This window comes from Neodiprion pinetum, chromosome 4 (assembly GCF_021155775.2).
Source record: "Neodiprion pinetum isolate iyNeoPine1 chromosome 4, iyNeoPine1.2, whole genome shotgun sequence".
Lineage (NCBI taxonomy): Eukaryota > Metazoa > Arthropoda > Insecta > Hymenoptera > Diprionidae > Neodiprion > Neodiprion pinetum.
In genome coordinates, this window is record NC_060235.2 from 25,244,948 (window position 1) to 25,268,007 (window position 23,060).

The 23,060-nt window shown below is 34.9% G+C and overlaps 4 protein-coding genes across 8 annotated transcripts; 3 read left to right on the forward strand and 1 right to left on the reverse strand.

Annotated features, from left to right (window-relative positions):
- Positions 1-80: 80 nt before the first annotated feature.
- On the reverse strand, positions 81-23,023 carry LOC124218166 (uncharacterized). 2 transcript variants are annotated; one of them, XM_046624625.2, is made up of 9 exons: positions 22,898-23,023; positions 19,833-20,195; positions 19,221-19,560; positions 18,718-18,845; positions 18,561-18,620; positions 9,333-9,538; positions 9,022-9,221; positions 1,395-1,639; positions 81-1,080 (listed from the first exon to the last, which is right to left on the reverse strand). In XM_046624625.2, the coding sequence occupies exons 1-9, from the start codon at positions 22,976-22,978 to the stop codon at positions 769-771; spliced, it is 1,935 nt and encodes a 644-aa protein (XP_046480581.1). In that variant the 5' UTR covers positions 22,979-23,023; the 3' UTR covers positions 81-768. The 2 variants fall into 2 exon arrangements, with proteins under 2 accessions (XP_046480581.1, XP_046480580.1); XM_046624624.2 differs by lacking the exon at positions 22,898-23,023 and adding an exon at positions 22,104-22,510.
- Positions 2,029-4,629, forward strand: kune (kune-kune). The gene is made up of 2 exons (XM_046624633.2): positions 2,029-2,347; positions 3,169-4,629. The coding sequence occupies exons 1-2, from the start codon at positions 2,212-2,214 to the stop codon at positions 3,669-3,671; spliced, it is 639 nt and encodes a 212-aa protein (XP_046480589.1). The 5' UTR covers positions 2,029-2,211; the 3' UTR covers positions 3,672-4,629.
- sinu (sinuous) lies at positions 5,841-8,838 on the forward strand. Its single transcript, XM_046624632.2, has 2 exons — positions 5,841-6,336; positions 6,891-8,838. The coding sequence occupies exons 1-2, from the start codon at positions 6,051-6,053 to the stop codon at positions 7,277-7,279; spliced, it is 675 nt and encodes a 224-aa protein (XP_046480588.1). The 5' UTR covers positions 5,841-6,050; the 3' UTR covers positions 7,280-8,838.
- On the forward strand, positions 10,033-16,961 carry LOC124218167 (uncharacterized). Of its 4 annotated transcripts, XM_046624627.2 has the most exons (4): positions 11,946-12,113; positions 12,188-12,236; positions 13,410-14,652; positions 15,555-16,961. In XM_046624627.2, the coding sequence occupies exons 3-4, from the start codon at positions 13,551-13,553 to the stop codon at positions 15,839-15,841; spliced, it is 1,389 nt and encodes a 462-aa protein (XP_046480583.1). In that variant the 5' UTR covers positions 11,946-12,113; positions 12,188-12,236; positions 13,410-13,550; the 3' UTR covers positions 15,842-16,961. The 4 variants fall into 4 exon arrangements, with proteins under 4 accessions (XP_046480582.1, XP_046480583.1, XP_046480585.1 ...); XM_046624626.2 differs by lacking the exons at positions 11,946-12,113; positions 12,188-12,236 and adding an exon at positions 10,033-11,095; XM_046624629.2 differs by lacking the exon at positions 12,188-12,236.
- Positions 23,024-23,060: the final 37 nt, after the last annotated feature.

Genomic DNA, 23,060 nt, shown 5'->3' on the forward strand with positions numbered 1-23,060 from the left:
TTCAATTGCAGAAAAAAATTTCACTGTGATGTATAAATTACTGATGGTGTTTAATGGTGTAAATTTATTAGGTACAGAAATTATACGTATAAATTTATTGATTTTTTAAAAACATTTTCACGAATGTACGTTGACTCGGTAATTAGATATCTGAAAAAAAAAGGCTTCACAATTTGCTTCTGAGCAGTAATCAGTGTAATAGGACAATGTGTGCGATTACAACATTAAATACATGAAATTCACTTGCTGAGATTAATATACAGTAGAGTGTGTCAAAAAAACCGACTATTTTTTTTTTTCAAAGAACATTGAAAAATCTTCCGAGTGTCCCTCAAAAATGACCTCGGTAAAATATGAGCTCTTAATATTGATATTTAGAGGTGGCGATTCTCAATTTTCTATTTCCCATTTAAATAACATAGGAAAAAACTTTTTAAAAATTTAGAATTTTATTGCTCGAAAACGAGTCAGTGTGAAGATATAAACAAAACATATTCTTGTAGGAAATTTTACGCTCTGTAAAAAAGATCTGAATAAAGATTTGCCCATGTTATTTAAATGGGAAATAGAAAATTGAGAATCGCCACCTCTAAATATCAATATTAAGAGCTCATATTTTACCGAGGTCATTTTTGAGGGACACTCGGAAGATTTTTCAATGTTCTTCAAAAAAAAAAAAAAGTCGGTTTTTTTGAAACACTCTAATATACAGATCATAAAGTAGACTAAGTTATGCGTACTTCATCACTGCAAACTCGGACCCTAATTTTAACTGGAATATTTAAACATTTTGATGGAAGAAAGTGAAGCTGGAACGGGATCATAAGATGTAAGGGAAACGGACGCAGCTTTTAGAGCAAGTCTCACACAGCTAGCTTCATCCAATCCCTCCTGGATCCCACGAATTATACCTGCGACTAGGCAGTCTCCGCAACCGCTAACACTGACTATTCTTTCCTGACTGTCTGTAGAAAAAGATATCGGAGGATACAATCGTGTCTGAACTTCAGCACTATCGTGATGTATCAACTGCCTGTCTTCATTGTAAAAAGGTTCAATCTTGTCTGCTTTTCGAGAGACCTGTAGACAGACAGCACAAATTTTACTTACTAGGAACAAGGCTTACTGGTCTTGAATAAAACTCTCATGTGATATCTATCTGCATTTAAGAATCACTTTTTTTTTCACAACTACCAGTGGTGTAGTTATGCCAATGCAACCAATGCGGTCGTGACCGGGCTCTTGACTCAAGGGTCCCCCAGCTAGGCCCAATAAAATGGATTTTTTTAAAACTATTTTTCGACATGGGCCCTCATCGAAAAGACCCTCGAAATAAATGTAGGCTTTTGCCTTTTTAGTAATGACTTATTAAGTTACTCGTGGAATAGTCATACCAGTAGCCCTTGAGAGCCAAGCGTTGTTAGAACAACTGGAACATGTTGAGCGACCTGTGCTGCAATTTTCATTACCGTCTCCAGAACCAAATTTTCAGAGTTAACAGGTACATCAATTTTCAAATATTTGGCAATAGCCATCAATTCGTTCTGGTTGGGTGAAATGAAGTGAAGACAATTTTTCCAGTACTCATTAGATTGAAAAATCTTTGTTGCTTTTGTCACATCTGTTGGCTCGTACCAAACTGTAACAATAAATCAATTACTAAGTACAAATTATATTTCCTCGTGTTACAGAGAGTTCATTAAAAAGAATGTTATTTTGCTTTTGGATTGAGTTGAAAAGAAAACCGTAACGCGCTATTTTCTCATGTAATTTAAATTTAGAAGCAAGGTTTACCAACAGACAATATCCGGTTGTAAACTGCTGGAGAAAGGAATTTAGTTATAATATAAACAGAAAGTGAAAAGGGCATAAATAAAACACCGTGAGAATATTTTTTTCGTTCGAAACTAATAATATTGATAGATGATTATTTGATTATTGCGTTTCCATCAATAATTCGATCTTGCTTGAATATATCATGACATACAGGCTATTAATTTTTTTCGCAAATGGCTGACCTGACAAATCGACATGAGCTATAACGGCATGAAGTAGGCAGCAGGCAGCAAATGCATTGTTGTTAGCTTAATCAACCTAGCATTAGTTAGTCTGCGCGAGTGTCGGGCGTGAATAAATCGTTACACACCTCAGTAAATAAACATTGCTAATAATACTCGATAAAAGTTATTGTCGTCACATAATTTAACAACCATGGAAAAGTCGCGAACGTTAAAAGTGGCTGCCGCATGCACTGCGCTAGCATTTGCTTTTGTGGTTATTGCATTTACCACGCCCTATTGGCTAGAGACGGATGGTAAATTACCGAACCCAAAATTCATCAGACTCGGTAATTATTTAACAATGACTATTTGTATTTATATTTAAAGATAATTTTTTACTTTTATTTGCCTAATAAATTTTCATTTATCAAAATGTATTAGCTGCGCGCATGCTTGTATTCCGGAGAATGCTATGCATACTTTTGCACACAAATTTCAATCATCCACTAATACACTCGTTGCGTACCTTCAATATTGTAGAACTGCAAATCGTACACAAAAGTTGATAGTGTAGTTAGCAAGATAGCATTGGGTGTCTGAATACTGTCTCACCAATAGGTAACTCTACAGAAATCAGCCAAAGGCATAACAATGTTTGTCAACATTTTCAAATACACACAGTCAGGGTGTTTAGCTGCCGAAAATTTATGGATTTTGAAGGTTTTTCTGTGGTGTTATGATTATTTAATATTGTTACTTCGATATGATATGATAGAAATATTTCATCTGGTGTGCATTGCTTTATTTAGTGACCGCCAGATCCATTGCTCTTAATTGATTACGATAAAGATTACCATGGCCTATTGATATCCTGTACTAACTCGGCTGATTTCTCTATTTTACATATTCCATTTATTTGAACAGTCATTTATGCAAAAACTTTATTACGACTTTGGAAATTTTGGGATTCTCAAAGAAGTTTTCATTTCTGTATCATAAAACACCCTGTTTATGAATGATAAAAATGCTTTATTTTTAGTAAACATTAGACACGTGTATATTTTTTGTTCCCTGCATTAGTGGTCAATAACTTATGTTGATTGTCGTTACTTTTGATCCTTTTCTTATTTTTCCTTCCCTCAACTCCTTCGATTAATTTGTGTTTTAGGACTATGGGAGGCGTGTTTCCATAATTTTGAAGATATAAGGCATCTGTACGACACGAGATTCAATAGCTGTTGGTGGATCTTTGAAGAAGAATACTACATAATCCAAGACTTTCTACTACCAGAATTTTTCGTCGCGACTCAATTTTTCTTCACACTATGTTTTACGTTACTCTTAGTAGGAGGCTTTTTAACATTGATCTGCACATTTGGATCTCGCCGTAACGACAAATACCAACTGATTTTATGGGCTAATGGAGGTACCCTGACACTGAGTGCTACATTTGGAATAATAGCTGTAATTATTTTTGGAGCTAGGGGTGATGGTCGTGACTGGATGCCTAACTGGGAGCATAACGACGTTGGTTGGTCATATGCCTTAGCAGTGGTTGGAACTGTCTTTCTCTACATAGGGGGTATCTTGTTCCTGATTGAAGGTAGAAGAACCAGGAAACGAGAGCAGAAATCTCTGATGGCGGACCAAAAAACTCACACCACCATCTAATTGTCAGAATAACTACTATTCAGCAATTCATTCCAAAAATTAACACAACTCATCCGTTTTATACCTATATTCGCTTACATATTAGAGTTATAAGTTTAACGAAACTGTTCACTACTCCCAGAGTGTGTTTTTAATTATAGTTATTAGCACTTCATGAGACACTGGTCTATTTACCAAAATTTTAAACTTTGCCACAATTAAGTAGAAATTTCATAATGAAAACATGTTGCAGAGAATCGGCATTGTATTTATCGACCTGGTTGAAACTTACGTCATAGTTCGTGAATACAACACCCTTAATCACACAGAACGCATTCTTTTAGACTGTTTCAAATAATGGATGATGAGTGGACTGGCATACATAATTTCACGTTTTAGATGTATATTACAAAAGTCTCGACATTGAGAGCGGTCGTAAACAAGCTCTTACTTTTTAAATTTGTTTTATTATAAAATATGTTAGTAACATTCAATGAATTTGATTATACTATAGTATTAAGAAGACTCTTATGGCTGAGGGGTAGCTATTATTCTGAATATTTCTAGATCTGTTACAGATGATCATTTTTATTCTGTCATCAAATGCACTAGGAATAATGACGTGATGAATTCGCTATTCAACAATATACATATATGTATGTATTATGTAATACAAAATCTCAATAGTATCGCATCAAATGTATATAGGTAGAAAATGTACCATTGAATCTATTTTGTCCAAAAAATACCTGATTATATTCCGTCCATTAATGATAATGTTTTAATAACTATAATCTTTATACTAACCCGTTTTTTATACTATTATGCATAGACGTTTGGAACGCTGCCTGAAGCGAGTACGAAATTATGTAATTGGAAATTTGAAAATGTACAATTATTTTCTAATTCGTTTTGTATCTTTTATAGTATATTTATGAAGAGATCTTATTGTAATAAAAATGTTAACTTATTAAACTCATTAATTGTCGTCAGTCATATTTACGTAACTACCAACTAGTCACTTGCGTTTTCCCATGGAATAAACGAGACAAAGAGTCAGTCAAGACTCAAGGCATTGACAAATGTGATCTCTGATCTTAGATCTACGTATTATGCACCTCGCTTGAGATGTCCTGTAACCAGCCATACACATCCATGTGTCATGCATGCATGTATCAATTCCACATGGCGAAGTGAAATCTACATACCGTGTGATCCGCAGAAAATAAACCGATTTTTCCGATACAAAATATTCGTAGGCATTGTCTAAAACGTTTCGAAATATAATTGTTTTAAAAAATGAACATTAGTTCAATCAGATAGAAAATCTGTCGATTTTGAGTGGGATCTTTATCTAAATAATTATTATGCACCTCATCATTTACCCATATCGTCGTCGAGAGTTAATCAATTTTTTCAAATGTTATCAATGCCAATTCGGTTTTTTTATTGTTATTTTTGTGCAGTTTTTAGTAAATTGCATTACTCGAACTAGACAAAATCCAAGAAGCGCATCAAAATTGAATGTACAGTTTGTCAATTCTGTTCATAAGTTGCACTCAATGTCAACGAAACCCAACAATCGGAAAACAATAGAAACGGATTGAGAATTTCAATACGATCTATTCCGATTTCTTTATCCAAACGGATGTTTCGTATTCTTCGAAAAAAATTAATTCGTATAGAAAGAATTGAATCGGATTGATAATTGCCATCCCTTATTCTAAATAAATAATTAAAACGAACAAGCTATTAGAGGTGGCATTGTCGCGAATGTGACGGGATAGGAAAGAACAGATAAAATCTAATAGAAACGAATAAACAGATTAAAACGAACAGTGTCTCATTGGAGTAACTCATGCTTAATTCGGAAACTTAAACAAATGGGATTCATAATTCTGCTAATCGTTCCGATTCTATTCTTTTCCGATTGTTGGCAAGTCAAGTCATATGGAAAATAAATTCCCATCCAAAAGCATTGGATTTACTACCTATTCGGGTGCTTTGTGTTTATCGAGAGTGAAGCCCAAAATTTTTAGCATGAGATCAAATTAACCAGGAACCCTTGCGAAGGTTGCTCCTAAGCGGATAAACAAACCGTGTTCCAACATGTAATTCATTTCAAACGGACCACCCTGTAGAAGACTGATTACAAATATACGGTGAATCGCATAGCGCGCAGTCAACTGCGGTAGTCACACACATGCAAGCAATTCACTCGCACGGTGTTGTTTAAATATCAAGTATGGCGGCTGACAAGGTAAACTGAATACATCCAGGGCGTGGTTCAGTTATTCGAAGTCGGGATTGAGTGTTTCATGTAATTCAAAACACCTGTATCGAAAACTGTGTGACTTTTATTTAGTATTTTATAAATAATCAAGTAAACACACGAACACGATGAGCACCACGTTGAAGAAGAGAAGTTTGTCTGGCAATGTGGGAGTGGTTGTATTTTTGATAGGTTTAGTGTGCATCTGCGTGAGTTTTGGCACCCCAGCGTGGCTTGTAAGTGATTATCGGATACCGGGAGCACAATTGGATAAACTGGGCTTATGGACCCACTGTTTCCGATCTCTGGCAAATCCAATAGAGGCTAACCCTCGACGCTATTTCGTCGGATGCAGATGGGTCTACGATCCGTTCACAGCGGGCTACTCGGATATTCGAGGATTCCTTTTGCCTCGTAAGCAATTCTTTTCTAATTGTTGAAATTCAAATAATTCAGATCATCAATATTTTTTCAATTATGGTATCTACAACCTTGCCGGGCAAGTATTGTGGCCTGTATTACAAAAAATACTTGGCAAGAATACGAGATAATGTTATGTTGATCACTAAAATGAATCTTGCAAGTTATTAGGAGAATGATGAATTTGAATGTATCGCATATCCACTACTGTTTAAAATTCTTAATCACTTATGTTAAGGGTTTTTATACACGTTTTAATCGCACAATTGTGATATGAAAACATGAAAATTTCACATTCTACAAGTGTGTAACTGTACTCTTAACTTAAATATCATTATTCAATAAAGAAAATTACGGTATCAATTTGTATCGTTCCAACGGTAAGCTTATATCATGTTATATTGAAACTGAAAAAGTACAATTGTTAGTAATTTTCAAAAGAAACTTGGACATTTCATGCAGCATTAATCTTAGATTTTTGTATTCAACTTATCACACTGTTATTGTACTTGTGGTGATTAATGTATGCTTTGTTGTTGTCATTACAGCTTTTATGGTAGCAACGCAGACTTTCTTTACTCTGGCTTTCTTGCTGTCAATCGTGTCATTTGGATTGGTACTGCTGTATGCTCTTTGCAGTGACCCTGAGCAACGACATTATATTCTATTGATACAAATAATTAGCTACCTTCTGCTGGTCGCTGGAATTAGCGGGTGTTTAGCTGTTATTATATTTGCATGCCTTGGCAACACTGACCATTGGATGCCTGGGCATGTGAACAACTTTTTTGGTTGGTCATTCGGATTAGGTGTAGTTGGAAGCGTTGTCTTGCTGATAGCTAGTACTTTATTCTTTGTCGAAACTAATATTCAGCGCAAGAAACGCGAGTATCTTAAAGAATCCCAAACGCGCTTCCAGCTGGAATCTCAGGCCTAAGCTTTGATTGTTTATGTTCGTAAATAATTGTAAAAAAGTCCAGTAATTTCGCAGCAGCTTTTAATTCGAGAGGGTTTAACCCAGGGTAGAAATTTTTTCTTAGTACAGTATTTATAGATAGTATTTATGAGATTTTATCTTGCTAATACCTCATGGACTATTTAGCATCAGTCGACTATTTGTAGATGCAAGAATAGCTGGAAACATATGATGCTGCGCAGCTAAACGAATTGCAATTTGTTTGCTGTTGACGTTATCTTTAAAAATTCATCGTAACAATGAAAATTATTTTTATTTCCTTTGACAAAGACAAAGCACTAAGATGTCAGTCAATCTTTAATATAAATTTCTTATACCCTCTTATATCACTAGTTATATGTGAGGTAATTTTGTCTACATTTTAAACTAACCGTAACAACAAATGTCGACAGGATAGTTTCCGAAATGTACTTGAAGTAAACTTGTAGTGCGTTATCTTTGTCCAATTTTAAAAAATAGTTAATAGCGCTGTGATAAATTTTTAAAAGTAATGTTGACAAAAAACAAAATAGTTCACTTTTCCCTGGTCTTAAGCTTAGGTTGATCAAATTTGAGTAGTGCGCTTAAGAAACACTACGTTTAAGAGTTTAGGATGAATTGAGACAAAGATTCAAAATAGTTGCAATTCAATTTTTGGATTGACAGATGGGAATTGCATATAAAAAATCACTGTGAAAGTTTGAAGGCCATGAACCATAAGGATTTTTTACTTGAACTATATCAAATTATACGATAACGCATTATTCAGTATATAAATATACTTTATATTTAGCTCACAGTTAGATTAGGTTTTCGTACTGTTCAGAAAAGTTATATACATGAGCCAATTCTAATATGATTGAAGAAGATCATATCTTTTGAGTCTGAAATATTTTTTTTCTGTAATGTTAACGCACCATGATCACAGATCATTCCGTCTTAAATATTATCCGTCCGTATGTTAATTATTTGTTAATTGTCTGTATCTATAAGAACCGTCCGTAGTTTCGTAAGTATAGAGTTAAGCAGTGAAAAGTATTAACATTTTGTATATGATATACACCTGTTCTGCATTATCAAATAACTCTAATCTTAGTACAGCTATTGTGTAGATGATGATCTTATAGCGAAGTTAGTCTTTCCATAACGAAGTACCGTAGAACAACTATGGAAATCTAAAACGATCTCTCTTTATTCCTATTCTTGCAATAAGATGTATTTTGCACTTGCCGTAAGTTAAAGAAAAAAAATTTTAACCGTCGCTACAAAGTTTAATTTCAAGTAATGAAGGAAATTAGACCTAAAGCTACTATGAAACTCCATTTCAGTTTAACATATAAGTCTTTCATCTTTTTAATTCATTGACAACTTATTTTTGGGTTTGTAAAGGAAATGCTATAATTTAGGTGTATAGGATCATCATCTGAAAAATCAATAGCACTCTCTGTCCGAATGTAATGCATAAAATTAATTTTATACACGTTTACCTTCATATATACCATGTTATTTTTTAAAAATAAAGTCTGGTATTTACTTCTTTATGTGACATAACAATTATGCTATTCACAGTACCGATCTTCTCATTAAGAAAACCAGTTATATGAAAAGTAGATTGATTCGGGAGAGAGAAAATGTTAGCATACATATTGTGTTTCATAAAATTGAGCTTTATGACCGTGCAGATGAAACCGCAGTAAAAATTGGTTGTAAATTGGGTGTCTTACCTGGAATGGTGCGTGGGGCAGCTATGCTCAAGACTTCCAGAATTGTTGCCAATGGTGGATTCCCATCCAGGATTAATATTGCAGCTCTCTCCAGCTGAGAACGGTACTTTTGAACAAGGTCTGGAGAAATTGCTTCGTGAGCTGTCATTTCACCAATACCGAATTTACATTCCCCGACAAAGTCAAGTAGTGCCACATATCTATTGATGAATAAATTAGTAGTAAAATCTGAGTTGACGTGAAATATAACGTAAATTGATAGTTATGGGAATTGTCACTTCATGAGAATATGAATATACTATTATTCTTACCTAGCCGTGTTAACATCTTTTCGTACTTCCACCATGCCATCCCTACCCTGGAGGCTTTGTCTTAGAATTTTTCCCGGATTGTCATCACCAACAACTGATAATAAATTAGTTTCTTTAACTCCTAAGTTAATCAAAGCAGCAGCAACATTTCTGCCGACACCTCCACAACTCTCACGGCTCTTTCCGGGGTGGGTTCTTCCGTCAAACTGCAATACGGAACGTCAGTTGACGAGTAATTTTTCATAATTCTTATAAAAAAAAAAAATTTTTTTTTGTAAAGTGTAGGGCAGAATATCACGTAATTTGGGATGTAGAGCAAGCTAAAATTAATTGAACGGAGTTAAAAACACCCCCATTCTTCAATTTGCCATGACATATTTCCAGAATTTTTTGTTGACTGCTGTACATTTGACAACAGAGCAATTTCATTCTACTTTTCACCGGAATGAAATCTTGTTCGATTCTTATTTTGGAATTCAATAAAACCTTGTTGAGACAAATGACGTTCAACGTAAATATGAAAGAGATCGCGAGTAATATTTTAATTTTTATAATTATTATTTAAGGCAAATTAAATACGATAAGTCAGATTTTATTTCACTATTGTGGCAAAAGTGGTTTGAAATACAAGTACAGTTTATTCTATTAATAGATGTTACGTATATTATTGAAATCCTAGAAAAGTATGTCTTCGTTTCTTGTAGTCAGGTGATGCATAATCGAAGTCTTGCATGTTAGCAGAGATTGTCGTGAAATGTAAACAGAGGTCGATATAAGGTTGCAGCCAAGCGTAATTCCAGGGGCTAGAAAATAACTACGCAGTGTAGATGTGTTATAGGTCGGAATAGCGTTCGTTCCACATGGTGGCAAATACATTTTACGTCGGTAGTTTCGATCCACAATGCCTCCTTTATGAATACATGCGAAAATAAGATTTAAAAAAACACATTGCAGAAATTGTACGGCGCGTGGCATGAAGAAGTTTATTGTTCATTCAATGAACGATTTTACTTTATGCCTTGTTTTGTTTTTCCTTCTTTTTTTTTTTGTAGCCGAATTGAAAATTTATTGGGACGTAAAGTGAATTTTTTTTCTAACATAAATATCTGATCATGCCGCGAATATTCCGTCCATTAACACAGGTTCGAATTGGCTGAAATGCGCGATGCGCAGAGGCGTTCATTTTAGTTATGTTGTCTACCGTCAAGGCGTATCGTGAGGCTGAATGTCGACAGTTGGGTTGCCTACAGCCAGGCAATAATAATATTTGATACAGATTTCCAAATTCATCATTTGAGTAACTTCCCCCCGCATCGTGTCTTCCTCGGCTTTATGGAATACGAATTATATAAAGGGGATAACAGTATGCGAAAAAAATTGAATGTGATAAAAATTAAGTATCGATAATGGTACCCAGCTGATATATTTGTGCAGCTACAAAGTGTACAGCGATCGCGAAGACATCTGTTATCAATTGTTAAAAAATTCAAGTGTAAAGAACAACACGCACTAAGAAATATATAATAAATCGATACTCAATTCAGCTAAGGCCCTTGACAACGTTTTTTGTCAATTGGTTTCTTTGAACTGCACTCACAACGATTCGAGTGGGCGAAATATACAAGGAAATGGTAGACATAACGTGACAACAACGGCTGTGTGGATCACTTTAATTCCACTTCGATTACCAACTAATACGTAAAACCATCATCTCACGATGCCGATCGATCGCAGCGACCTTTAAATTAATCCGATATCCCAAGGTTAGTGCAAAAGATTAAATACTACAATTATATTAACTATGATCTCATATTGACCCTTAAAAAATTGTGCAACGAACCCAGCCTACAAAAAACATCAGCGCGTTACAAATCATACGGTATAGCAACAAATTTTAACTAGACGCAGTGCAGTTATTGTTAGTGTAATTTCGATGCAACGCAAATGCTCGACAAAAGTGTTTATAGGTATATGGAAGTAGTTATATAGTATAATCGGATCGTCTGAGCTTTGCATAAAAATGTCTCTACCAATGTTAATAGTTAATTTGACTACGGTTTTTTTTTCTTCAATTTCTCACAATTTTTTCAAATATTTCCTCAATTGTTGAATGCAACGTAATCTGTAATGTAAATTTAACCGTCAAAGGCGTGTAAGTATGTGTTTAAAAGTAGTAACGTGGGCGTAAGGATTGCAGGAGGGCTGGGGCACGCGCGAAACTGTGAAACGATCGATGTGCGCCCTTATGTAATTCCCCGGGGTACTTTACTTTAAATTTTTCGCCCAGTATATTGCCGCGTGCTATAATGCCAATATTATATTTGCCTAGTTCAGTCAAGGCGTCCGCTTGCAACAGATTTCTCCGAAACTGACAAAGACACATACATAAACAATAATTCCTCATTTCATATTCAAATGCAGAGTGCATTTCGCTGGACTTATTTCCGCATTATTACAAAATAAAAATAATCGTTACTTTTAAAGCAACGTGTATGCAATTAGCATCGAAGCAACTGATTTTCTGCGAAATTCCAATCCGCCTGCATAACAATGCATTCTATATCTAAAGCTTTTCTCGCCGATGCTTGAGGGCAGAAGCTTGCGAACAGTCGTGCGCGGCAGTTTGGCAGTGGTAGAAATCGATAATAGAATAGAATATATTCTAGGTATTGCATACCACTAGAAGAATATTGTTCACTCGAAAGGATTAAAAATTTACTCTCAATCTCTCGCAAGTCTTTCAATTACATTCAGTTTTCCTAAGGTGTATATTAACTGCAGGTATATAATTATATTCCATATAATATTTACATCGCATCATTCACGATCAGCTGATTGCGTGACATTTTTCCCAGCGATGGTCGTGATTTCTTTGAATCCCGCAGGAGATGCACGGTTAATGAGGTATATAATATAGTCATGCATGGGATGGGGGGCAAAAAAATTGCACAAGTACGTTTCATGTTTCGAACGACAAGTAGCAATCAATTTAATTCCAAATGATTTCAGAACAGCGACAATAATTTGAAAGAGCTGTGTCAGGTATTTAGTAGAGCTGCCAAGTCTTCGCAAGCTTTTATGTAATCATTTAGTATTACGTAATAAATTGTATACTTAAATTAACCGGTAATTAGGGATGTCGGTAGATTCTTGAACGGGTGATTTAAATATAAACGAACGTTGTCTTACTGAAGTCTCAAATCATAAGGGAAACAAGAAACCGAGAACGGGTAAGATTCGAACCCGATAAAAGAATATAATTACTAGTTCACATTTATTATAAACTTTCAAAAATTAAATTTTTGGCAATTATTCACATTAAATTTAAAAAATATGCAAATAAGATTACCGATTTTACTGTGTAAGTGTTTCTAGAAATTATGCGTTCAAACTTTTGATGTTTATCAACAAAAGTATATAAGCTGAAATATTCTCATAGCCTGGATTAGAAATCACGTGAGGGGCTTTTTAGTTATAATGACAAAAGTCAGAACAAAAAAATTACTTTTATAGGCTGAGCAACAAACAATCTTTCAGCAGTCAATTAAGTTAAGATATTCATACTCTTTTCTCAGCTACCAATGCAAATAAGTGGCACCTCGTATCATAAGAAATTTCACCAGTATTATACTAACTCTCTCAAGAATGAAAATTTTAACCACACTATATTCTAAAAAATTGTAATTACGCTTTAATTAAGTTCAGTTTACTGTTCATGCGCCACCGCTAAAGATTAGCTGATTATAGAGAATTGCATACCTATTTGAAAGCTACGAGTTGATATTGTTTGCAGGAAAGTGGAAAGCTTTGATTTGAATAATTTACTAAGAAGAAAGATATTATTTTAATGAAAAACGCATTATATTCGCAAATATATGATTAAAGCTTGTCCGAGGTTTCGTTTCTACTGGGATAGAATTTTGCGACTAGCTACAAACATGAAAGGTGCTTGCATACATGTATTGCGTAAGTGCTGTGCGTACTCTGTCTTGAAAACTCTGAAGAGTCTTGGCAGAATTGAAGGTGATTCTAAAGAATTTGCAAAATTTTCAATTTCTGTGTATGCAATTGTTGCAGAATGCACCTGTACCAACACTTGAAACAGAAGGACCTGGAGGTGGGTACAGGCAACCTTACGCTGTCAACAGTAATCGAGTGACCTTGAATCGAGGAATAAGGCTGTCCGAAGATAAAGTGAAATAAGGGAGGATTGATAGTATGACGGTGATGCTGCTGCAACGCTCCGCGACGCCGCAATCAACGCACAGCCAGAATAACAACAATAACAATAGCACCAAACCACCGTTTTTATTCCTGTTAGAACAAGGCGCAGCAGAGCAAAGAAATAACATAAACAACAATAATAAAAGTGCGACGATTAACCGCAACAACAGTGTAGTCATCGGTAACTTAACAGCTGCCTCGTCACAAAATAGAAACATCGGGGGCGGTGACTTGGGAGGCAGCATCGGTGTTGCAGGTGGTCAAATTCCAGGCGAGGACATCGCGATGCGATATTATCGACTCTGGATCTATGCCTGCAATGTTGTCCTCCTAGGAAGTGCTCTCGGCTTTGTTGCCGCCGGTGCACGAACCCTTATCTTTTCTGGAGATACAAGACGCCGCCTAGTCCCTGGTGTACCAGGCCTCTTTGACCCAACCACCCTCTACGCTGTGCTTGCACTCGTGGCACAATTGGGTCTTGTGCAATTGCTCGGTTGCGTGGCAGCCCGAAGACTGAGTGCCCGTCTCTTAAACGCCTACTGGCTCTTGCTCCTTGCTCTTTTGTTTGGCGACGCTGTTGTGGGAGTCGCCTGGGTCTTCCGTTTTGAGAAAATGAGGGCTGAGCTGCGACCAACTCTTAGACTTCGACTGCAGACAGAATATGGAAAGGAAACACGATTCAGCGAGCAATGGGACAGACTTCAGAGAGAATTTGGTTGTTGCGGTGTCACTGGACCAAGAGATTTCACATCGCGATGGCCGCAGAGTTGTTGTTTTGCAATCGCAAACATGAGTGACACTTGTCAGCAGCCTTATTCAAAAGGATGCGACGAATCATTGCTTCGCTGGCTAAGAAGAACTGCTGATTTACTGTTCGTACTTGGATTCTGTGTCATTGCCTTTACCAAGCTTTGCTTTCTTGGCATTTTGCGATATGAAATTCGCGAAATGATACAGAAGATACGACTACTTCGTGAACCTCCACCGCCTCCAACACCGTTCGCACAACCTCTAGCTCAAATTGTTCCTGATCCAACTAACAATAATGGAAGTATTCTACGCCGCACAACTTTGCAACCAACTACTGCTAGCTCTGGTAAGTCCTATGAAAAGGTATTTATACATCAATTACAATTATTATGACTTGCAGATACCTTAGAAAGGTTTTTGACTTGTTAGAAGTCCTGATCGAGGTACGGATACAATGGGTGCTATTATTGCAAGCTTAATTTTACCTGTGGGAAATTTAATTTTTTAATGCCTACATGCCACTGCGTTTTTTGTTGACAATATCGACATCGAAAAGCAGAAAATAATCCTTTTGAATTGTTCAAGATGAAAAAAGACAGAGGGCTTTTCCAACAAGAGATAATATTCATAGATATGCAACAGTAAAGCATTGTAATAATAGTCAAGTCATTACAGGCTTTATTATTACAGAGAAGTTGCATTAATTCAAGACAAATTGTTTTCTGTGAATCTGAAGATCAGCCGTTGGAAAACAAAACCAAACGTTTCAATGTATGCTTAGCTGGATTGTGAAGAAATCAAGTTTTGGAATACTGGTTCTCATCCTGTACCAAAATACTATGTTCAATTTGATGGAAATGAAGTCACAATGTACTTTTTATCTCTACACAGAAAGTTAGGATATTCTAAAAAAAAAGAAACGTGTTTAAATATCTATAACTTACTGCAAATTTATGGACACTTTTAACACTGTTTTTTTTCCCTACAGAAGTTCAATTCACAAAGTTATGCAGAGATATTAATTACAGAGCTACGAAGGCACGTCTGCACGAAAAATTTTCATCGAGACATGCACGAATTAATATTGTTAGATATAGCAGAATTCTTATAAAGCCGCAAACAACAACGTTTAAACTGTATACCAAATATTTTAGATGATTTGTTCAACGGTTCCAGCCCTGACACTAAAAAAGTCTTCATCGCACTCCATTTGTATTGAATAAAAACCTAATAAATATGTTATTACAGGAAACGCAACGCTGTTGTTACAGCCTGACGAATGTGGAGGTGGAAGACATCCCCTACTGGCGCATGCTCTGCAAGATGGGGGTGCGGATAGTGATACAAATAGCCATTGTGCTCTGATACTTGAAGAAACAAATCCTTCACCTGCGAACCACAACTGCACAGCAAAAGAAAAAAGCAACGGAAATAACAATTATGAAATGCGAGAATTTAATAGGAGATTATTGTTTTCCAATGGAAACAGCCAGGTGCTGGGCGTAGGAGGCACGGTACAAAATAGACACACCTGACTATGGAGATGGTGGCGACACACCTGGCACCATTTTCTACGAAGCAACAACAGACAACCCTCCCAAGTACTGTTATATAAGTAAAATTGACATAATGTTTTTAATCTGCCAATAAGCTCGCATGGGCTCAAGAACAGTGTTATGTGTTGATTTAGAAAAGTACGTAGGCACAGAACAAAACAGAAAACTAGTGCTACTGATTGTGAGCAAAACTTGACGAATAAGTGTGCAAATTAGACCCGTAACATGTGAAACGCAGGTGAGTAGCTTTAATAACTTTAAGGCATAAATATCCAACCCATATATAGGTGTCTGTTGACTAAAAATATAATCTGTCGCTCACCGAAATGATCAGTACTTTATTTAAGTAACATAAAATTTCATCGTTGGATATTCGTAGATGTTGAATTTTAAAGGATGGATGCAACTGGGTTGCGCTATTCGTCGAAATATCAAAATTATGTTGTCTTTAGCACGAGTATTCTGCGTTGATTCGTGTTATAGAGCATAAGGTTAAAATCACAAAACAAAAAAAAAAAAAAATTAAAAAATAACAAAAATGATTGGCTTCCTAGTTAGGATTAATTAAAATTTTATGATCATCGAATCGCAAATGCCAAGGCGATGGATTCGTTCATCTGTAGGCTGTATATAATATGATAAACATTAGGTAGTACTGCAATCAAACTGCTTATTTTTGAGAAACGCCACAGGTATTGATTGAGCTTGTGATTTAATAGACATTTTAATAGAATTCGATACGCATATTGTGTTGCAAAGAGAATGCGTAAGAGAAACTGCGTCAATCAGTAAATGTTCCATTGATTATAGTTAGCTGATGTATGTGTTGTAATCATGCTAAAGAGACACAATTAGTATGACAGCCAAAATTCAATCGCAATATTTTTACTGTTTTACGAAATAGGTTTTATCATGAATAAGCGATTGAATTATTGTTAAATGTAATATGATCATACAAATGTCAAAGCTTAAACCTCGCTAAAACACCGCCTCTGCAGTTGCCTGTATAAAGTACAATTATTGTTTTATGATTTCACACTAACTAATTAAAAGGCTGCAGCATTGTCAAAAACATGAAACAAAAAAAAAAAAAAAAGAACCGCCCAAACCAAAAGACACGCTACATAAGAATCACACTAGACTATTGTACTGGCCAAAACGCAAAGCAAGGCTAGCGTAAGACACTAAAAGTTTTATAGAATTTTATATTCAGTCATATCATTGATATTATTTGTATATCTTATCTTAGGAGGTATTATTATATGAATTTCCTCTGATTCATATTTATATCTAACCACTCAAGTTTTATTTTCGATAAGTTACCGAAAATCTCAATTTTTATTAAACCTAACGCAGCAGAAATTTCTCATAAAACTGCAAAACATTAAAGGTCATAGCTCAAACGAAGGAACTTTTTTCGAATACCTACGACTATTTTTGCTCAGATGAAATAAAATTAATTCCAGTCGTGAATTACAACAGTCGCTATTTTAACAATAAGCACAAAATTTACGTATAGTAAAAAACAATAATATTTTTTGTAGCTTAAAACTTCCAGCTTTGCTCACTTGATACACAGCTAATGCCTAATTGGAAACAAACGTAGGAGTATAGCTGAGCAATATGACGCCAAAAACTGAACTCTCAGTAAATCATTCAAAGTAAATTCTCACAAACTGTAAAGCTTTCATTTTGTTACATTGAGTTAATATAGTACAAACAGTAGACGAAATACGTCATTTAGAAGTAAATACAGTCCAGTTAGAGTAATACATTTGCTACGATCAAGTGTCAGAGTGTCATATTTTTATGGGTTGAAATATTCAATAACTGAAAGACAACTGATTTGTATCACTAATACGCAATAATCAAAAAAAGTAAACAAGAAAGGAAGAGAAGTGAAAGCAGAGAAAAAAATTTGGTAGTCAATACCTTCGAAGCAGCAGGTCCTTTGTAGGTAAGAATTAGAAAGGATCACGAGAAGAGAGCGATACATAAAGATATAGAGAGAGAAAAGAGAGAGAGAGAGCTTTAAATAGTGCCTGCTTTGAGTTTAACACCGATAACTATAAAATTACTAGATACTGTATTTATCTACTAAATGAAATAGAGAATACAGAAGAGTTATTGTTAGGGAAAGAAAGTATATAAAAACAGTGTGTAAAATTAAATCACTCCAAATATCTGAATGCGTAGTCTGCTATTAATTATTTTATTTGTGATATAATCAATATTTGAGAACTTAGATTTTATGCGGGTTGTCTGCACAAAATAATAATTACGCGCAAATCATTATCTAGCTATTACCAAATATTGTATTTATCATAGCTAGTTGATTTATTAATTTATTTTATTCTACTCATTTTTCAGCATGAACCTTCAGCATTAATGTAAGATGTACCAAAATAATTATGAATCATTTCATATAAAATGGACTGAGAAGTACATGCTCAGGTTATTCGATACTACCGAGCTTAGCTGGTTTCCTCTAACCTTTTCTTTAGTATTCATCAATTTTTTCTACATCGTATTTTCAGAAATCATCTAAATTATATACCCCATTACCTTCAATGCGTGTATATAAAGACCTATTAATCTGTATAATTATATAATATTACGACGCATACAATGAGGAGACATGAATATAATAAAAAATTGGTTATTTAGTATAATTTTTTCGTTAAAAAAGTCAACTCACGTTTATTGTTGGTTCAGCTAACTGCACAACTGTGTCCAAGATTGCCCCACCAATTACTACCTGGAATGATAAGTAATTTCTTTAGATTTACACAAACACTGATTACTCATTTAATTTTAAATGGATACTATCATTTTAATCAAATCCCTCGACTTACAGGTCCAGATTTCTCACTCCTTGATACTGTCTCAATATTTGGACTGCTGTCATGTGCATTTTTGATGATAGAAAAACGAACTGCAATCTCGGCTGCTACTTTTACATTATTTTCAATTAATGCCTTATCTGTGGATAAAAAGAAGTGCAATGTTTGTTGGGATATTTACAATAGACATATGTAACAAACTTCTGTGCTTTGATATAATTACAACGTTTGGTATTAATTGAACATCTCAGAAATCAAAAGAAGTGATTTGGGTACACTCGAAAATTTGCATCATTTCTAACTAATGAATCAGAACGTAAAGTTTATTTGTAGATTCAAATAATATTAATTATAGGAAATTTGATTTCATATGAATTAATTGCTAAGCCCTTTTTAATTGCAAGTAAGATCTTTAATCCCTATTATCAGCCTCTGATTTCACATATCATCAACGATTACTCATTTCAAGGTATATACATTATAATGAACAATGTTTCATAGAGAATGCAACGTACTAGACCGAAGGGATTGTCCCGCGGTGATTTCAGTCAGCCGTTGCAAAAGAAATGGAGTCGTATCTTTTCCTGTGATATTTTTCTGCTCTGCGTCTCTCAATGCCTTTATTATGGCGGTTTCCATCTCCCCAGGATCTAGGGAATACTCTTGAGGGATTGGTACAGCAAACAAAATTCCGCCAGCAAGAGCAAGTTCTCTGTGCGCCTTGATCAAATTTGCTGCATCTTTAGGACTAGCAACTCGATAAGGAGATTGTATTTTATTTACTGTCTCTCGGCAATAAAATGCTGGAAATGTATCCCCATCCCCCACCGTTACTACAGGAATTCCTTGAGTCTCCTGCAACGGTAAATGTAAACCTATTATCATCAAAACTGTAAATGACTAAAGAAAGATCCTGTATCAGCCTGTGAACAAAAATTTCATACAAAAAAGAACCAATTAGTATCAAAACCATATTCCTCAAGAGATCAGGTAACTAACTTTTGTATTACACGGATAAATTTAGTCATTTCAATAATGATCACCAATATACACATTAAAATTCGAAAAATTTGTTCATTATTCAATTTTAGTAGTATATTAATTGTTTTGCTGAGAGTGTCACTTACCAAGAACTCTAGGGTTTTGGGAATGTCAAGAATTGCCTTAACTCCGGCACAAACGACTGCAATTGGCGTGCGTCCTAGTTCCGTAAGATCAGCACTGACATCAAATGTCAATTCAGCAAAACGATGTACTCCTCCAATACCTCCTGTAGCCATGATGGGAATATTTGCTATATTTGCAACTAGAATTGTTCCACTGACTGTGGTACCACCATTCAGCTTGTTTGCAATGACAAAGGGGAAATCTCTGCGCGAACATTTAACAGTCTTTGCTCGTTCACTTGCAGAAAGCCTTGTCAGCCCTTCTCTATCAATACCGACACATACTTTGCCATCCAAAATTCCTATTGTCGCTGGCACCGCTCCCTAGGAATGAATAAGTTGATAAATACTAAAATTGAGGTATTCACAACTCTACCCGTTGTTCAAGTTCGAGCCCGCAATACTTAGAATTTATGAATTAAAAAGTTTATGATTGGTGCAGGGAATAATTAATTATACTTCTCGTTTCAAATTATTTTGAAAATATAAAAATTGAGTTTCATACTGATATAAGTCTGTGATATTTTATTCCAAAGCTTCATCGTAGATTGTCTGTTTCTGATAATTTAATGGCTAAGTCTCGTCAACAGATATCAAGTCAACATACTATTCATGAGAAAAATCTCTTTTTCATAAGTCAGTAGAAATACTATATAGGAGGGTTACAATTAGATTTGAAATCAGCAACTTTAAAACTGTATATATACTATGATGGTTTAACTAAATATCTCTATCCGCTTTTAGGAAATTATTGAATTTCTTTCTGATTTGCAACTTCTTTGGTAGTAAAAAACTGTGACTAGAGTCACTAGGCTGGATTTTGTATCTGTTATTCAGTTTGTTTTTATCAATTACTTTCATTGTTAGTGCACAATTAGATCTGATGCTATTTACTGTGGGTTGAATGTTATTTTGACTTGATTGTCACAGCAATGTGAAAGAGACCGGGTTAAACCAATCTGAAAGAATATTTATAGGGTAGGAAATACTATTTCTGACATACTACAGGTTAGTGAAATGATAAAGATCCACATTTGCCACCTTACAATAGGACAAATTGCTACAAATTTTACCTGAAAATTAAATTAAATTAACTAATAGGAGAAATATTGAAAGCATGTGTTTGTTTTCCAAGCTTTCTTTGGGCAAAAGAGAACCAATTATTGTTGAGGTTGAAGTTAACAACGTTAACGCCACAAGTTTTGTTTTTCAATTACTATTTTCAACTTCGTAAAGTCTTTGAAGAGATTTAATTTTGGCAAAATATGAATATGTTTTACTTTCTTGATGGCTATTGGACTTCAGAAGTACTAATGTTGCACAAAAATTATTTATCCTAAAAATGCGTCATTACATTAATATCATGAATTTCATTGATGTTAATAGTGAGTTTCGTTATTGAAGCAGTCGATTTTGAGAAAACCATCGGCAAACTTTGCATATTTAGTACATTTTCTTTTTTCATTTGTCTGTTGTGAATATTTTACATACAACCATTATATAGATCTCTAAATTATTTATTATTTTCATGGACTCTTTACCACACTGAATACCTGGTTTAAAGGTGATGTGGAACAAAAAAATTATAATATTGTTATGAAGTCAATTATTTGTTAAATTTATTTATTACTAATATTCCGTTTACAATTAATATTTACAAATGTTGATATCCGTTATAAGTTGATAGTAATACATAATGTTGCAGATTTTGTATATTTAAAGATATGTGAGTTATTCCGAGTGAAAAATAACATATATTTCTATGATTATTGGTGACCAGAGTAGGTTGGTGACAGAGATAATATCTGTTGTTTAGATCATTTAGGCCAATAAGTTAGCAGAAAAACCGCTTTTTACCAGTGTAGAGAAGATCTCGACCAGGCCCGTGGGATATCTTTAACCAGTGATAGTATTTTATAAGGACTGAATATTGCTATTCAACTCAAATGATGACTCTAATTATACTTCTTGGGGATAACCATCCCATATTTCTTCGGCGTTGAAAACGACGTTTGGGAATCAGGGATTTTGCATACTAGCATTGGTTCCAACGAAAATTGATCAAACAATCAAAAATAATATCACCACAATATATCTAATAGAGTTCTTCATACGTTACAGGCACTGTTAAAGGCTATCTCAGGCTATGCTATTCCTGACGCAATTTCAGATGTATTAAATTTTGAAGGTTTGTTAACTAAAAAATCACAGATCACCGATGCCTATAATTACCTGGTTTCTGACAACATCCTCAACTCTTAAAGCTGTTTCTAAATTATCGGGATAAGGCATGCCATGTGTGATTATAGTTGATTCCAACGCGACAATCGGAGTATCATTTTTCTTAGCTTCTAACACTTCATCGCTATAAACTAGAGTTTTATTTTCAGTACTGAATCTCCTATGGTTCACTAAACACTTCTTAAACGTTGATATTGTGGAAAAAATACGAATACTACAAAATGCACGAAGCATGATGAATGCATATACGTGATCAGTATTCTTAGTTACTAATATTGTTATTATCTCACTTATCAGTATAAATATTATTATGTATAGGTATGGACACGAATCTATAATCCGAAGAGTATTTCTATACATATATCACTATTGGACACTACGCGCAGTGAAACCCGTGTGCCATACCGGGCAGTACCATAACCCTAATGACCATAACCTACATTGTTCATTCACTCGGCGTTTTTTTCACTAGTGCTTGCACCTCGCACGCAAGGGTCGTCAACCTAATGTTCGGGTGAAGCATTTACGGTTGGATTCTCTAAAATGGATCGACTTGACGTGATATAACTGATTTCTTTAACTGGATTTCCGTCTATTAGTTATTCCAGCTAAATTCCAAAGGAACGACCAATTACAGCATTGGTACAAGGGAATGTCCCAATCTGATTAGAGTTACAATGGAATATATTCTTGATTGAGTTCCAACCTCTCCTATGTGAACTTTGATAACGTGGAAACATACTCTAGGATTGACACCTGTTATTTAAATAATATATTGTACATACACCAGTGGATGGACGGTACCATCTATTGATTACAGAAACCAACTTCCACGGCCGAGCTCGAAATAGCCGTGAATAACACATGACGAAAAGGCGCCCTTACGCAAACGCTGCATATTTGAATAGTTCGAATCCTGATTGGAGTTTGCATGAATATTGAAGATTT

What these genes read in the sequence shown, in the direction of transcription:
- kune (XM_046624633.2), top strand. Translation starts at nt 2,212, where the DNA reads ATGGAAAAGTCGCGAACGTTAAAAGTGGCTGCCGCATGCACTGCGCTA. An exon ending in CCCAAAATTCATCAGACTCG is followed by an intron (nt 2,348 to 3,168) that starts GTAATTATTTAA and finishes TTTGTGTTTTAG; the next exon opens with GACTATGGGAGGCGTGTTTC.
- LOC124218166 (XM_046624624.2), bottom strand. Translation starts at nt 22,472, where the DNA reads ATGTATAGAAATACTCTTCGGATTATAGATTCGTGTCCATACCTATAC. An exon ending in CCAAAACCCTAGAGTTCTTG is followed by an intron (nt 19,561 to 19,832) that starts GTAAGTGACACT and finishes TTACCGTTGCAG; the next exon opens with GAGACTCAAGGAATTCCTGT. An exon ending in AAAGATGTTAACACGGCTAG is followed by an intron (nt 9,222 to 9,332) that starts GTAAGAATAATA and finishes ATTCATCAATAG; the next exon opens with ATATGTGGCACTACTTGACT.
- sinu (XM_046624632.2), top strand. Translation starts at nt 6,051, where the DNA reads ATGAGCACCACGTTGAAGAAGAGAAGTTTGTCTGGCAATGTGGGAGTG. An exon ending in TCGAGGATTCCTTTTGCCTC is followed by an intron (nt 6,337 to 6,890) that starts GTAAGCAATTCT and finishes TTGTCATTACAG; the next exon opens with CTTTTATGGTAGCAACGCAG.
- LOC124218167 (XM_046624626.2), top strand. Translation starts at nt 13,551, where the DNA reads ATGACGGTGATGCTGCTGCAACGCTCCGCGACGCCGCAATCAACGCAC. An exon ending in ACCAACTACTGCTAGCTCTG is followed by an intron (nt 14,653 to 15,554) that starts GTAAGTCCTATG and finishes ATGTTATTACAG; the next exon opens with GAAACGCAACGCTGTTGTTA.